The sequence below is a fragment of the Falco peregrinus genome, chromosome 3, assembly GCF_023634155.1.
Source record: "Falco peregrinus isolate bFalPer1 chromosome 3, bFalPer1.pri, whole genome shotgun sequence".
NCBI classification, from domain to species: Eukaryota; Metazoa; Chordata; class Aves; order Falconiformes; family Falconidae; genus Falco; species Falco peregrinus.
Window position 1 is genome coordinate 37,738,787 of NC_073723.1, and position 17,538 is coordinate 37,756,324.

Below are 17,538 nucleotides of genomic sequence, written 5' to 3' on the forward strand. Positions count from 1 at the left end.
ATAATTTGGGAGAAACCTTTCAAAGCTACAGCGCAAACAAATTGTGATTGAACAAGTGAAGACCCTTGCAGAATTACTGCACACAAAGGAGATGTGGACTGTTTTCTTAAGTAGCGAGCAGTTTTACAGTAGGGCTTTAAAATCAGGACTTAGAGGCAGTACAGAGTAACTGCAGTGGTGAATTAAGGAGATTGTGATACAAGGTTTTAATATTTTTTGCATATTGTCAAGGGTCGGGTGTAGAATGTACAGCAGTAGTAGGTAACAGAGAGAAAATGAGACAGGATCTTAACAGCTTCACTTTTTCACTCCTATAATACAGGATATAGGCCAAGGTGCTGGGTCTTCTAGGAGTTGGTGGAAGCATTAGCTAGGAGCAAATGTTTTCATGGAATGCTTGTATCCTATGACACCAGCTAGAGAAACTTTTGGTGCCTTTTTTAAAATCAAATGAACGCTAATAAGGAGAAGGAGGGCAGAGAAGTTACCTGGGGAGCTTCTGTTTAACTACCTAAAGTTTGGAGGAAAACAGGAAAAGTAGAGTAGAAATGTGTTACATTTGTAAAGAAGAGTTACTGTTCTGAAAAAAGTCCAGCAAATGAGAGATGTTGTCTCCTTGTTTTGTTCTATCTGTTCTTCATTATGTTGTTGGTTGGGGGTTTTTTAGCCCCAGTTCAGCAGCCACTTGTGCAGGCATATTGCACAGCTGTACATGTAGTCCCACAGAAATTAGTAAGCTTATCTATGTCAATGACATGGACCAGAACTCTTGAATGCAAGCACTAGTTCACAAATATTTCAGGATTTGCACAGTCATGCTCTGAAACTGGGTCGAGGATTTGGCAATAGCAATGAGGGGAAAAAGAAAAAATCTCCAAAAATTGTGTTTCTTATCTTTGATTGAATTCAACATTTTAATCTTGTTTTCATGAGCATTTATATCAACGTACTTTCACTGGAAACTGCAAAATAAGAAAATATATTGTCTGTATGTGCACAGATGTTGTATTAAGCAATTATTTTTATTTTCTGGTGATTTTTATTCATGCATACAACAGGTGAGTTATTTTTCTTTCACGCAGTACTAAGCTTAAGTAAATACTCAAACTCTATTCAAGTATTTAGTTGTGTTTTAGGGAAATGAGTCCTAGTTTGGACTTAATTCTTTGCAGTCGCCTCTTCTACAAGGTGATTGGGCTGTTTAGTCCATTTGCCAGGATCTCAGGGCTATCACAGGATGCACTAGGAAGGTCATCCAGGTGGTTTCATGCAGGAGGTGTTGCTACCCAGCCACCTCAAGCCCCTTCATATGTGGGCTGGTTTCTTGCAGTGCTGTGTCATAGCCTTTCATGTCCTGAGTTCCAGCTGGACATACGAGCTTAAGTGCAACGCCGAACTAGAGCCGACTCTTCCTATTCAGGCAGCATTAGACCTGGGTCAATAAGAGCTTCTGGAAGTTGGAGCCCAATGCAGAAAGGTGTAATCAGTCTTGATTTGGCAGGATCAGGGCTAAACAAGAGGTAAAAAAAAATTCCTTGTCCTTAGCTGGCTCTCTGAAAAGCCACTTTCACTGTGCCCCTTGGTGCCTCTGATACTGGGAGTCTAGCGCAGCTGAATCAGATCTGGCACCGTGGAGAAACAGTTTAGGTCTGCATGGTGTGTAAGTCAAGATGTGCCCAGTAAAGGTGCTTGGACTGCTTCCACACCCAGGGAGCTCTGCTAGACCTGAACTCTGCATGCCTGAGTTCAGCCGTCCCTGCACTGAGCTTCCTGAAGTGGAAGTGCTGGACTGGTGTCTCCACATCCAGAGTAAAATGCCATGGATCGCTCTCCTACATGACAGAGCTGTTTTATTCCCTTTCCATGTGGACAGGAGTTGTAGGAGGTCCTGTAACTCAGTTTCCTCTGGAGAAGGCACACTAAGATAACACTGCACACCGTGAACAGAAAATATCATATTCTTTGTCTAATATGTAACAGGTATATCAAAACCTGCCTGCTTTGCTCAAGCGCGTTCCTCTCAGCTCTTTGAGAGGCTTTTAAAGGCAGAGCTCTGTTCCAGATTTACATCTCCTGGCTCCTTTTTCCCCAAAGGGATGGGGATGTAATTTCAGACCCTTGGTTAAAGAGTTACAGGTATTTGGGAAAACAGATAATTTGCTGCTAATTGATTCCCTGGGCTGCTTGTTCCCAGTTTTGGAGGTACTGCAGGCATTAAAGATGAAGCATGGAGCAGTCTGAGTTAATGGTCTCTGTCAGATGATGAGTTTGTACCACACAGGTTGGGAAGGAGCAGCTGGAGAATGGGAAGGAAGAAAAGGAGAGTATGGCGTGAGTAAGCATAGCTCCAGGGAAAAAAAATTACAGTTTCTTCTGATTTTTGCATGTAGCCACAAACTTGAACATAGTTAAATGTCACTGGGCCAGGGCAATCCCACCACCAGAAAGTACCTTCTGAAGTGGAGAATACAGCAGCATTTTTCAATCCATCAGTAAAGAATTGTTGGATTATTTAAATAGTTGATTGAGTAGGTCTTATAAAAACAAAATATAAATGCTCATCAGTAAGCAATGGTCTTTGCCCTCTGTAGAGGGTCTTTCTATAATCACTTGCGTCCACTGGGCTGGTTTCCATTGCTTTACAGTTCTAATTTCACGGTGGTGCAAGTTCCTGGTTCACATTGTCTTACACTGCTCTCCAAATGATTGACCCAACATTCAAAGGCAGCAGTATCTGTACTTCTTTTGTCTGATTTTCCCCCCTCCTTTTTAAACTTCGCTTTGTTCATAACCAAAGCTCACAAATGCATCCGTCCTGTAGGAGACATTTTATGATCTGTAGTTCAGAATTTCAGGAATGAGGTTTACATTACAGTCATAATAATTTGTGCTAAAGGGACAAGTAGACCCAGAATCCTCAGATTAGTTGATGAAAAGTAGATATAAGTGTTTTAACACCTAAATAAATCCTTTCTGGTTAAAATAAATCGAGGCTAAAACTAGTAACATGGGAGCAACTTAACTCTTTTCACTGGGCTTGGAGAAGTAGTTGATAACTGCTGCGGCTGTTTGACTCCCTTGTTCGGATTAAAAAATAAATTAAAGGAAGGAGGAAGGGAATGAAAGAGCATTTCCTTACCAGGCAGTCACACAAGCTATTGTCCGTGAGCTCCCCGCCCCCACTCTTTCACCCAGGCGCGCGCGCACACACACACACACGCACACAAAAAGCCAGTTTTGTGTCCTTCTGAGCACACAGATGTTCCTCTTGGCATCCCTACAGTATGGATAGGTTTTTTTGCAGGCGCAGAATGTGAGGCTTCTTTGTTGGAGACAAAGTGTTGCCTGTGGTGGGAATTGCTGCAGTGATGGGAAAGTATCGTAATGTATTGTTGGATTACTGTGGCTTTTTCCCCAGTGGAGACAGTACATTAAAGTAGCTTTGTGGGCAGGGAATTGTTTGAGCCAAGCCTGGCTAATAACACTCTCCCCTTGGCAAGCAGTCGTTCAAGGTATGGTTGGCATAGTTTGGACAGTCACGAGGTTTGTCCCAGGCATGTGCAGCGGTTTTGCTGCGTTGAGTAGAGGTCTTACCAGCCGTCTTTGGTGAGCTAGCAGAAGCGGTCTGGCTGTGAAGACAGAGCTGTCGTACTTTCAGCCCTTAGTTTTTTAGTTGTATGAAGGTCTGATATGATACGTGCCTTCTTTGAATAATTGTTAGGACATCTGTTCTGGGTTTTCTATATAATGGTTCAAAGAAAACAGCTTAAAAGTAGAAACTGATAACATTAGGTGTTTTCCTGAGCTTTCATACAGAAAAGGATATAGCCCTTTAAAATTGTTTCTTGTACAACAGAATCTCTCTGCCAGAGAACATGGTGCTTCTTTGGGCACAGTTGATGACAACTTTGCCCAACCCAAAGCTCCGAATCCAGTTCTTCTGTTGTTGATGGTACCGAGCAAGAGAAATACAGACTTGTCAGCTGGGGTCTAGATGAAGTTCCTTTTGTCCATATTGTGTTATTTTTTTTATCTCCATTCCTGAAATACACACAGATTTTGTCATGACTTGAACTCTTTGGTTGACAGTTTTATACCCCCTTTATAAATATATTCGGATATGAAAGGTCTGCCTATGTAAATTCAGTTGAAAGATTGCACAGTTTAAGACGGAGAAAATGAGTTATGGCTCCATTTCAAAATGGCTCAAGAAATAGCTTACAGATGAAAAATTCCTTGAAGAAGCTGCTTCTAGGGAGAATTTGGAGGGGAGGCTATAGAGGAGAAAGTTACTTGACTCTGTGTAAGAACTATTGTTTTGTTTCCTGGTTTGCTCCTCTAATGACAGAAGCTCTATTCCTTCACTTTTTCTCCAGATATTTTTATCTATCTCTAGTTCCCTCACTGTGGACAAAGATGGAGTGATTTAATTTTCTGTAGAGCTTTCATCTTTCCGCATCTAGAAATAAAAGAACCACAGCTTTATTTGGTGTGTTTTCTCAGTCCATGTTTGTGTATTGTATTTAATGAGAACTTACCAGTGATTCTCTATTGACCAGAAGACAACAAAAGTTACAAAAGAGTGCATAAGCCGACCAAGTAGATCAGGAAGATGGTTGTTCTCCTCGTAGGTGGCAGTTGTTGCTAGTTCATTTCCAGGTGTACTCTGCATACTGGATGCAGTTCTGCTGTCATGAATACACCTACTTTTTACTACTCTTAAATAAGCTTTCTTCATCCCTGAGACCTACTTCTTGTTTGTCTCTCCAGTTTCACTGAATTGCTTAGATTGTACTGACTCTAAGCCTTTCCCTCTTCTTTCAGTCCCCCTTTTAAAACTATAAGCATGCTCCTTTTTCTGTGTCAGTGTCCCCTGAACAGAATCCCCTTTGGAAACCCATCCTACCCTTCTGCTGCCTGTGGTTTCAGAAACCCAGGACACATTCTGCTGCTGTAGCCAGCAACACGGTTTCTTTCTTAGCTTTCCTTGGAGGTACCTCCTTGTCGACTTGCAACCTGCAACTGCTGGATTTTGTCTGCATGTCTCTTTTGATATATCCAGCTGTTCATTTCTTCTACATTGCCTCCAAAACAAAATTTTCTGATGTTCCTTCTAAATTCCTTTTGATAGTTATGTTCAGGGATAATCTGTATTTTCTTAACCTCAAGCATTACAGCATTAGGTTAACCTTTGTCATTTCTAATATCTTAATGGTGTCTGGTAGTACCTTGTTTCATGCTATTTTGTATGCTTTTTCCCTCCCTTTAGTATTTCTAAAAGCTGCCCTTAGCAGTCTGAGCTCACTTCTGGCATCACTGCAACAGGTGAGTGGCTTGCTAGCTGAGCTGTCTTACTGTTAACTCCTTGCCTAGAGCCACCATGTTCTTCATGGATATTTTTAATATGTTTTCCTCTTTTGTTTCATAAAAACACATTTTTTTAAAAAACTGAAATACACCTTTTGCAAATCTGTCCCTCTCCAGACTCCAGTTAAGATCTCTTAATATTAGTTATTTTTAGCAGAAAGTGGAACCATCAAATATTGGGTTTCTCAGACAGGCGCATGGCATTCTGCAGAGGAGTGAGCCTTCCCCATGCTTCACACTCTTCCTTGCCAGTTTTTGAAAATCAAACTGACAATGTCAAACTGGTTTTATTTTTAAGGTGCCACTCCCCAGTAGGATTTTCATGTTGTCTCTGAATAGGCTTTTATTAACTGTGAAAGCCATTTGAATGAATAATGCAAGTGTTAGCTTACAAAGAAACGTTCCTGACCAAATCTGAAAATGACCCTTTTACAGGAGCTCCATGACCTCTTTTTCATCAGAAAGTCAGTTCAGCATTAGTCGCTATTGTTCATTCATAATGTAAATAGATGAGGTTGTTCTTGGGACATTCAGATTAAATGGACACTAACAAGGAATTGACACTTAAAGTAAGTATTACTTGACATACCTTAAAATGGTGGGTAATATTCTGTGCTATTTATATGCAGGCATATATTCTAGATTTGTGCGTTCAGTGATGCTTCAAGATGATTTGCATGTACTGGAAATAGTTAGGTCTGTAATCTATAAGAAACGTTACAGTGGTGCTTTTTCCCTACAAGATCCCATTTCATCCTCTTGTAGCTTTGTCAGACCATAGTGTTGATACTGTCAGATATTGTTAGCTAAAATCTTCAATTACTTCTTCACTGAGTGTCTTGCAGTTGTCTGAGCAATCTGCATATGCTTCATTTTATAGACTTAACTGCTACATAAATGTGACTTTACTTTTGCTACAGGGGAGCAGTAAGAGTGACTGAGCACACCAGAGGGCAGGTGTTACAGGCAGTGCTTTTGTGTTGGCACCAACAGTCGAAAGGAGAATTGGGAAAAGACATAGGAATAGGGAGGTCAACTGAAGAGGCTGGTACTTCTCAGCAGTCCTTTGGGAAGGAGCAGCCCTCCTGTGGCCTTAGCTGATTGATAAAGGGGAACCACATGGGTCCTCCAGCTCCTCTTGGCTTAGAGTCCCATCCAGTTCTTCCTCTTCGCTTAAGCCCACCAAGTCTTACCAACCCAGTATTCCCCACAAACCTCACCCACATTCTCCAAAGTTGTATTCCTCAACCTACATCTCTTCTAGACCCCCTTCCCACCTCCCAGGCTTCCTCTGAGACCCCAGATCATTAGCGTCCAGCCTTCCCTCATCATCAGCATCTTTCCCATCTCTCCTGTTGGAGTCATGTGCAACTGAGAATCCAGCTCTTCAGCAGCTCATCTTCTGTCTGTCTTGTCTATGCCAGCTCTTAACATGAACATGGTTACCAGCACTCAGTGCCCCTGGAATAGCCTCCCCACTCATCTTCTGTATCCAGCTCTCCCAAGAGAAGAATAAATCCAATATATAGCTATGATGGGGTTTAAAGGCAAAGGACATGGGCAGTACTTGCTATCAGTGCAGATGGGAGCGTCAGAGCAGGGTTAGAAGACATGTCTGCAAAAACCTGCTGACAGTATGTGAATTATCCTGGTTTGCTGAAGTTTTTCCTGTATGACAACTTCTCCAAGCTGTACAGACCTTGAGGGCTGAGCACCAAGGCTGGGCAGGTTTTTAAATTCATTGTCGTTGTTCCCTTAGCTAGTGTCATTACCCAGACAGTCAGGAGGAGAAACGGTCTGATTTGAATGTTGATAACAACCATGTTTGGATTTTCAAAACCTACTATTTTTAATCCCTTGTAAGAGACTTGCCAGGATGGCTGGTGCAAGGGGACTGGAATCAGCTGAGGGAGAAAACTGAGAAGCACTGCAAGAAAAAGAAGACAGTTGAGCTTAGTGGTGAAAGAGAAAACTTGTGATGGGGTAAGAAATGGACTGGGACTAGGATCAGTGAGGAGGCAGTAAGTAAGAGAGGACAAGAAAAAATGTCTTTAATAGTTTTTCCTGGGGTAGAAAAAGAACACCGGAAATCCCTGGTCAGACACCCCAGGGAGAGGGCAAGAGATTAGGGAAGTTATGATTAGGAAAATGGACTAAGTATAGAAAGAGAGTAAGATTGAGACCACGTGTATCAAGAGGAAAACTAGAACAGTATTGTGGTAACTGCATTTGAAATTTGGAGGGCTGAAGGTTTAGGGCTGTGTCCATGAAAAGTGTCTGACTGAGACAAGGTCCCAGTGTGAGAAAGGGAAGGAGCAGGAACTGCAATAGAGATCACTTGCGGAAAGATGGACAGAAGAGTGTGAGCTAGGGCGTGCTTCACATGAGTTTGTTCATTTTTCTTTCATCTTTTAATCAATTTTCCTGGCTTCTGGTGCCCATGAGCATGAAGAGCTATGAGGTCTTGTTGATGTTTTGTAGTATAATTGAATACATTTTGCATATATTTAAGTATATAGTCTTTATTTGTGAGCATTTTGTATATAAATTACAAAGCAATATTTTAATCAAAATAGTTCACTGAATAAACAGCAGAAAAATATAACGATTTAGATTAAATGCTCAGATTTCTTTTATTTTAGAGTTATGTTTCCTCTCAATATGTTATGGACTGAGAAAGCAACTGGCATAAATTACTGTGTGATGACATAACTATATCTGATACAAGTTCTTAGATGACAGGAGCCACCTATGGCAAGTTTCGTTTGTCAAGGCTTACCTCACCATCCCATAGAGAAAAGGTTATAGTGTTCATCTTTGATGGGATATGAAGTAAATTTCAAAATCTAGATTATTCTGAGGATTCCTTCTCTGAAGAAGGAATGATCCTGTCCCAAAAGTTTTAGTGAATGCAAATTGATTCTTGCAGAAACTGTAGCAAAAATTACAGCAAGATTTTTTTGGTCTGTTCTAGTAAGTATTGGAACTTTGTTTTTTGTCTGAATCGAAGGCAAATGTGTTACTTCTTAGAAGTTTTTCACAACTAAGAAGCTCCACTGAGAGTTTTGACTGTCCATACTGAGTAGAACAGAATTAGATTTAAATATCTTGATTATTGACATCATTGTAACAGCAGAGCTTGGTAATGTCTTCACAGTGGTTTGCTCAGGGCTTTTCCATGAGAACCATAAAACAATGCTTGTCAGGCTTTGCATTTACCTTCTCTTAGCTATAGGAATGAAAACTTCCATGTTTCATTCACCTACATCTGTGCCATTTTCAAGGGGCCACCAGTTGTCTCAATGGCCAACAGTGGAGATGCAGGAAACAGTGACAAGGCCCCTGAACTTGGGTCCCACAGAATGAAGATGCCAGGGTTTGACCAATATGTACAGTTTTGGTCAACTCCTTAAGCATAAGCACCCTAATGATGGGGTGACCCCCAAATTCTGCTGCTGTCACCAGTCTGGTAAGTTACCTGCCCACCAAGTGTCAGTATGTGCAGTAGTGTTAATGTGTGTGCTTGCTTCTGTAAGCTCCAGTTGACCAGGGGTATATTAAAGTGGTTCAAGGGTGTTCTTCACATCAGGATGTAGGTAATATCCCCAAATTCTTTCTGGCATTCATTTCAAATTTCTGCTTTAGCAGTGGTCAGACTAAAGTGGGGTTCGGCTTTGGACTTCCTCAAGGTGCATAAAAGCACCTTTTGGTTTTAGGGATGCTTGCTATAGGCTCTGCTTATGCACTGTTGTTCAAAAACACAAGGTGACAGTGGCTGTTGTTTAAGCTTATGGTTTCACACAGGCTTAGAGCATTCTGTTAAATGCTTCCGTGGATATGAGAGGCTTTTATCTGCTTTTATCTAGTAAAGTATCTAGATCTGTGCTTGTATCTAGCAGAGTAGAGCCTTCTTGCTTGTGAAAGGATGGCTTTGACACAAGGAGCAAAAATATTCCGAAAAAATACTAGGCAGGAGTCATAAATGGTAAATGTTCAGAAGAAATGAGTGCATATTTGCTTGCTTAGCTCATGGAAAGAGGAAAACAAGCTGAGTAGGAAACAAATAAAGCTGAAGTGGCAGTGGGTTGATGAGTCACGAGCAGAAAGACTGAATTTTCCCATGGAATATAACCAGCAACTTTGGAGCATTTTTTGTGAACGGTTTGATTGCAGAGAACAGAGGTGCTTTGAAAATCCTAATTTGAATATCCATCCTTTATTTGAGTGACGGGGTACTGTGATAATAAATAATGGTTGAATAAAATTTAAGCCAAAAGGGATCTTCAGGTCACCTCTCAGGACTTCACTGTTTCACGAGACATGACATTTCAGCACGTAATTCTGAACTGAACTAACACACCTGTTTTGACATCTCTTCACTTGAGGCCGTCAATGGCTGGAAAGTCTCAGTGCTTGGAGATTTTTTCTAGTGGTTCATCAATATTATTGGCAAAATTGTGAGTCCCATTTGCATTTGATGGACTTTGTTTTCCTGCTGTTACATGCTTTTCCCAGATAGATTTAAGCACCTTTTAATACCAGTATTTTCTTTCTGTAAAGGTATAGACAGCTCAGTCTTTTTAATAACATAACAGATCAAGATCTTCACATGGTTATTCAGTGTTATGCATGTTCTTTGTCCTCTCTTTAATAGCCTTTAAAGGAAGGTAGGCAGCAGGATACTACAGTCTCCTAGTATCTCTTGCCATCCCCTGTTCTGCTTTGTGCAGAATTCACACTGCCTTTCTACCACCACTTTCTGCTGTCTTGCTCATACATGCAAAGCTGGAATTTGGTCTTTTTGCCCCAGCATTGCTTAAGAGCTCATACTGAGGGCGGTGGTGGTGTTACATTATGATTGCTGATCCAGCTGCTGGAAGCAGGATTGCCATTGCTAGATGCACGGTGTGTACCTGGCTAGAAAAAGCCACTTGAGCAAGATGTAGATTGCTGCACAGAACTGCGCTGCCTTCAACTTGACAGCAATCTGCTAATCTAATCCGTGTTTCTTCTGAACAAGAATTTTATATATACTGGCAGTGAGTGAGGGGTTGCAGGGAATTGGTGTGCTCTTGTTGAGCTCCTTCCCTGTAAGGCATCAGAGGGTGACCTATACAGAAATCCTATAGATCTGTGCCAGGGTAGCTCCCTAACCAGCTCTATGGCCTCTCTTTGCTCATGAAATTGAGACCAGTGTGGGCTCGGGCAGCATCTGTGAATGCTTGAAAATGTTTTTGAGGTACAAGATTCAAGTGTTCCACACACAGCTTTGTTCCACCCCAGCTGCACTGCTTTGCTGCTGGCTGGGGTCAGGTAGACGTGGACCTGCTTCTGGAGGCGCATCGTAGTTTTGGTATGACTAATGGGGAGCTGCAGGGTGATTTTGAGTGGATTTGAACAGTGGTAGGAAGAGCGAACAAAAAATCTGGAGAAAAAGTGATGGTCAAATGTATTCCGTTACCTTTGTTGTTGTATTTTTTCTGAGGTTGATAATGTGATGCCTTCCACATAATAAAAAAAAAAGAGAAAATGAAACAATTAAGAATTTATAAACTGTTCTGTACTGGACTCTGTTAAGGCACTGAAACAAACCCTCCTGAATAATAGGTCTGAAAACCACATTTTGAAATTCTCATGGTACAAAAGTGAAAGACATCAAGACTTCTCATAGCATTCTCTGAGAGTACCATGGCTCAACTCTAACCCTGTCTTTGGAATGTTTTATATATTAATCTATTTTGTATGGGAGATAATCCAGGGGTTCCTTTTATTGCAGTTTTCGAAAGCCATCGTTAGAATGTGTTGGGAGATGTTAAAACATAATGTTGCAAAAAACGTAAAAAATTAGAATTAAATGTCACCCTCAGTATAAGAATTAAAAAACAGATTTAATAGTTGCCTTCCTGCTCCATTCAGAAATGCATGTTTATGAGAGGTGGGACAGGTGGCATGGAAGAATGAGCGGTGGGTGAGAGTGGTCATGGCCAGCCCTTGCTAGTTTGTTCAGCTTTGCATTGCACAAGTTGCCATTCCAAAAGCAGTAACAAAATAGAGGGACTGTAAGCTAAAATATTCCATTTGTCTCAAAATAGAAGTCCTGTATTTTTATAGTATGGAATAGGGGATATCTGTGGATGCTTTAAAATCCACTTTTAAAATGAGTGGGAAATACTAGCCAAGACCTAGTGAGACTCAACCATTTCTGTAATTGCGCTGTTATTTTTGTAGCACTGTTTCCAAGACCAGAAGGTTTGTTACTTTAAATTTTAAACTAATAACTTGAGTAGTTTTAATAGAAAAAGGACTGCTTGCTAATTTGTGATCACATGTAGTTTTAAATATTACATAGTTTAACAAAATCCTTTAATGCCTACACCTATAATTTAAAGTTTGAATAAAAATTTTAATGCTGTGTAGTAACGAGGATACTTCCTCTACATGTGAAATTGCACACCTGCAAAAACTACTGTTCCATTTTGGTAGCAAACGGTATAATTAGGATCAAAACCCCATTTTTAGTTACAGCCTCCTTGTTTTTACATGCTCATTGCTTTCCAAGTTAACTCCCTTTGTAAACCTTCTGCTGTAGCCTGGAATGACTTTTAAATTAAAAAAAATTAAAAAAAAATTACCCCCCAGCATTCTTTAAAGTTAGCAAAAGCTGAAATATGTCATTCCGTATCTTCCCCCTCCAATTTTATTATGTAAAAATATTAGGGTTTTTTTGTTTATTCATATATTTTAAGGGAAAATAGTAAAGTGACTTACTTTTTAAAAATCACAAGTTTAAAATCCTGACTAAAGAGTTTTGGGGGTTTTGGCTGTTTCCTTTAATTTATCATCAGGATTTTAAGAGCTTTAAAACTTCTGTGAAAAAGGGAAAGGATCAGGAGGGGCCAAGTTGCAATAAAAGGGATATAGTCAGTCAGAAGGAAGCTTCCAAGCTGCTTAGGTGTGGAAGTATATGCTGTGCTATTTATGTGTTCAGCAAAGACAAAACCTACTTGATGTAAGTTAGGACACAGTAGTTTGATATTTGTGTGCAAAGATAAAAGACCCTACTTCTAATGTAGTGAGAGGACATAAACGCTCATTTTTTTGTTTGCTCTTAAAGGTTCTTTAAGCGGCATTTGCAAGGCTGTACTGTATGCTTTCTCTGTGCTCTTACATGCAGTATGATGTTGCTGATGTATGGTTGTACAGACTTACGGTTCAAATAAGAAAAAGGATTTTCATCTTGATTTTTTTCAAATTCTTTTCTGTGGCAGTCCAGAAATTACAAAGAGCAATTATTTAGGTTGCCTCCAACATAACTTAAAGTCATCTTCTGGAAGTGGATGTTTGAGGAAAGGTGCACCTGTACCCAGTGCTTTGCCCACTCCAGAAGAGATGGAGAGAAGCCTGCAGCAGCACTCATTCACAGCAGAGAGAGTTTTTTGGAGCACACTGATCCTTGACTGAAGTTCAGGCAGAGGTTTCTGGTGGGTGTTTCAGTGGGTGCTCCGCCGACACTGGCCTGAGATGGGGTCACATCTCAGCAACAGCAGCCAGTGGAGTCCCACCTCTGAAGCTGTGTGTAAGACAGAGTCCTCCCATGCAAAACTGGTGTTCCCAAAGGGTTAAAATTGGTAGCTCTTGTCAATAAATTCTATAGAAGTGGAGAAAGCTTTGACTCTGCTTGCAAAATAGTTTTTTTAGGTTCTGTAGAATATTCCTATACTTTCACTTATATATGAAAGTAAACTACCTTTGTCTACTTTAAAGTGAATTTAATACTCTTCCCTGGCAATAGGAAGCAGTAGGAGGAAAATGTGCATCTTCAATGGACACAGTGCTTGGGAGTTGGGTGAAGGTTAATGGTTCCTACTGATGGTCATGAGATAGGATGATCTTGAATACCAGCATTGTTACTTAAAAATAAAGCAAGTCCTTTTGCAAAATGGGGTAGATGGTTTCTTTCCTTTTACATTGGTGTCCTGTGTCTCCTAGGACACCGTTGCTGAAAATAATAAAATGCCTGCTTTGTTTCTGGGTCCTGCTTCAAGCTTCTGCCATAACCATAGGATAGTTTTATCTGTTGAAAGGATAAATACCTTCGTGGATAAGAGTATGCTTACTATGCATAGAGCAACCTATAATTTCCTCTTGTTCTAAAGGTGTTGAGTAGACCACCACTGCATGCTGTGCTCATCTTGCTACATTTTCTACATCTTCCACTTCTCATTTATTGTAAAGTGTTCTAGCTGAACAGAACATCTGCCACAAAACTAAATGTTTATATCCATACAGGTTGGCAGTTGTGGCAGCTCCATAAAGTGATGTTCTTCAGGATCTCTTTGTAAGCAGATATGCTGTGCCTGGAAGACCTTCTTTAATAATTAAGTACGATTAAAGTATCTGGAATCAGAATAACTGAAGCAGCAATGAAGGTTGTGGTGCTTTCTATGAAAATACAATTGCTTGGATTTTGCATTACAAGTGTATGCTGAAGTCGTGTCTGGAAATTTGAGCAGAGTTCTCTGCAGACTGTACAATGAGCAAAGTCTTCATAATGCTAAAACAGGAGGAGTCATGCTTAAGATTATTAATTTATTATTAGATTAGATTTATTAATCATGAGAAGCACAGTTTCTTCACAAATTTTCCTCAGATTTTCCAGGCTCTAAATAGCACTTTAAAGGTTTTATTAGAAAAATAGCGGTTTCATCTATGCACTTGCAAAACACCTACCACTCTAGTCTAGCATCAGCCCAAAAGGAACTGTTGCATGATGATAATGGTTTTTATTTTGGTTATAAAGATGGAGCTCAATCTCTTTCCCACTCTGTGCTGTCAAATAGAGAGAGGACTTCTAATTCAATTTAAAACTTATTCAGTTCAATCTTCAGCAGAAAAGTGTTGGACCCTGAAGCCAGTTTTCACAATAGCGTCCTGCTTTCTGTTACCAGTAAGATACTTTTCCTCTAGGAGGAAGGAGAGAAGAAAAAGGCAGAGGCGTGGATGGTCTTTAATATTTGTCACAGAACCGCTAGTTTTAGTATTAATTTTTATTAGGTTAAAAGCATGTCCATCTTCTTAAAAGCAGCACAGAATGTTGTTGTTCACAGGTCCGAGTTTAGTGTGACTCAAGCTTTAATAGTTTTATGCAGTCTTTACTTTTCAGTGACTTTTTTCCTCTTCTGTGGCTCTACTTTGTATATAGTTTCTTTCATTTCTACACTGTTCGCCTGCAGTCTTTTCAGTGCTTTTTCTCACCTGCTTTATCAGTTATCCCCTCTTTCAAATCTTTTAAGCATGTTTTTTTTCTCATTATAAGGTATCGGAATCATAGAACCATAGAATGGTTTGGGTTGGAAGGGACCTTAAAGATCATCTAGTTCCAACCCCTGCCATGGGCAGGGACACCTTCTGCTGGACCAGGGTGCTCCAAGCCCCATCCAGCCTGGCTCCCTTTTTCCTGTTTCCACAGACCATTTCTTCCTTTCAGATTTCCTTCTCTCCCTCTTATTTTGCCTTCTCTCAAAACCTACTCTTTCTCTCTCTCTTTTTTTTTAAAAAGTCTTTTCTCATGCCCCATGAACTCCTCACACTCATTGATGAAGGCAAAAAGGTCTGAGAATTTATGCCAAAGATAGTGTTAGGGATCAGGATAACTTAATGGTTGGACGCAAAGGCAACCCATCTAGCCAGTAGCTCTTGGAAAGGTAAAGGTTTGGTTCATGCTAGAGAATTTTCTGGAGATTTCTCCTATATACCCAAATGGCTAAAATCATGAGTCAACTGGTGTCTTCATTTAAGATTTGTCAGTGAGAAGCTTTCCTCTTCATTCCCCTTCTTATCTCAAAACGTCCTGACTCCTTTGGGGAACTTTCTCTTTTAAATAAGTCTAACAAATCCCAGAAGGTACCGTCCATTTTTAAGGTCTTACACATTGTCTTTTAATTTTGTTTTGCCCTTGTCTTACTCCTCTGAAATGTTGCATATTAGCTTTCGTGAATAATTATCGTCAGTTGTGAAACTGTTCTGGTTTGAAATGTAAGTATTTCACAGAGAAAGGGGCAGAATTGATCCTTTCCAGCTATTTAGGAACAACCAAACATAAACTGTTCTCTGTCTTTGGTAGCTGTGCCATGCTCTTTGCTGCAGCAGTGGTTACTTGCATGTTGGACAGATGAAGGACTTCACATTTATGTTTTTAAGAAAATGTGTGGTGTTTCAACTGTGTTGATTCATGCAGATCGTCATAATGTTCATTGGCAGAAATCTTGCTGGCTGAAGTACCCTATGTTAGCTACTTGTTCAGAGTGGAGGTATCAAATGATCTTCCTTTGCACTTTTAACATAACAGTATATTATCTGGGATTAACCAAGAGCCACAGGAAATTAATGTAAAATAGAATTGACAGCGGAAAAAAAAGATAAATGCAAGGCCAGCATCTTTTCTTAAGATGTTTAGTTTTCCAAAAGGATCTTGGTTTGATGTGCCAAAGGCAGTTGAAACCCAATTCAGTTTTGCTCCATGCTAGAAAACAACTGTCAGACAGTAAAGACTGCCCAAGCTGAAGGTGAAAGTGAGCAAGATGGAATTGCATGCAACCAGGCTTCCCTGTTACACTTTCCCCAGTCAGGAATGGGAGAATGTTTCAAGCTTTCTCTTGCTTTTCCTCATGATGGTCAAGCTTGATGCATTTTCAGCTCTTCATGCTTTGACTACGGAAAAAAAGTGTGGCTTGAACTTTGAAAAGCATATTTCTCAGTTTTATTTCTGGACTTTGATCAGTAGCTCTCCGGTAAAAAAGATGCTAGTATTTAAAAAATCTTCACTAATCTGGCATGGACATCTTGACACAGGGTCTGTTCTTAAAACACATTGAATGCGCGCATCTTCTGACTTGAAAGGAAAAAGGAAGAAAGAAGAAAAAGTGTAAAACAGTAGAACTCAACCCCATAGGCAGAATGTTTCTTCACAGCAGTTGTGGGGTTTCTCTTTAATTATATGTAATAAAAAACTTGCAGATGATACCCACTCTTCAGAGGAGGGGATAAGACAAGAAAAGTCCCCTTGCCTGAGGCCCAGAACTGGAAATAAAAACCATAGTTAGCTGGCATTATGCTTTTTGATTATAGCAATGTCACCAGTGATCTAATGATGACTTGTCATCCCCTTTAATGATATATCGTCCCACAGATCATTGTGTGCATGATAGCAGATGATACAGTAAAATATTTTGATGGAAGACACGAACAGTTTCCTATAGAGTAAACTGCTTTTCTGTAGAGCCTGCGTTCCCTCAGCAGGATCTGGTGGTGCCTGCTTTTCCATGGGCAGGACTGTATCAACAGAGACTGGCTCTGTGGTGTTACAGAGTGTGTCCCAGCAGTTCCAGTGCTGAGGCATCACAACAGTGTTGGGCTTCCATTGCAGCACGTTGTTTTCTGTGGGGCTGCTGCTTTGGTCTGCAGACAGGAGAGCAGCCTTAGGAGGTGCAAAACCGTTGCCTAACAAAACTTACCTTCTTCTCCCCTTTGCTTTACAGAAAGTATCAGAGAGGAACGCGAGTACGCCTGAGACTGCTGGATCTTGAACTCACATCTAGGTTCTTGGGCGCAAAAACTGATACAACATTGCTGGAAGCCGATGCGGTGCTTTTAGGGCTTGCAGAAAGCAAGCAAACAAAGCAAAAGGAGTGAATTTCATGTAAATAAATGTGCTTTGTGCTCTATAGCAAATTACACAAATGTTTCCTCAGGAATTTAAAAGTGTCTGTCTGCCTGGTTATATAAATAACGAGATCAATAAAAGAATAAGCACATTGTACCTGATTCTTGCTCCGTTTATATTCACTCATCTTTCTCACTTTTTCAGTTTAGATTTCAATGTGAAAGGTTGATTGAGCTTCCATGGGTATTATTAATTGAATGTTTACATATTTTTGTGTAAAGAATTCCAGAGTTCAGCTTCCCATCCCAAAAGGGTGTTGATCTAAGGCATTGTACTTCCATGGAGGAAATCCGAAGCTTGCTGTTGTGCTCCTTCCAGTATGGTGTTTCCTACAGAACTATATCAAGGGTTCCTGATTTCCAAGTTGCAGTGCAGAATGTTTTACTGCAGATACTGGTTTTAATCTCTGTTATAATACATCATGCTTTTCTCTGTATCTGCATGAAGAA

The 17,538-nt window shown here is 40.3% G+C and overlaps 1 protein-coding gene across 1 annotated transcript in view; it reads left to right on the forward strand.

Moving 5' to 3' along the window:
* Nucleotides 1–17,185, forward strand: part of TPD52 (tumor protein D52) — a 127,951-nt gene extending 110,766 nt beyond the window's left edge. The window contains exon 7 of the mRNA XM_055798482.1: nucleotides 16,905–17,185. Coding sequence (XP_055654457.1) covers nucleotides 16,905–17,058 — 154 coding nt within the window. The 3' untranslated portion in view covers nucleotides 17,059–17,185. The remainder of the gene's footprint in view (nucleotides 1–16,904) is intronic.
* Nucleotides 17,186–17,538: the final 353 nt, after the last annotated feature.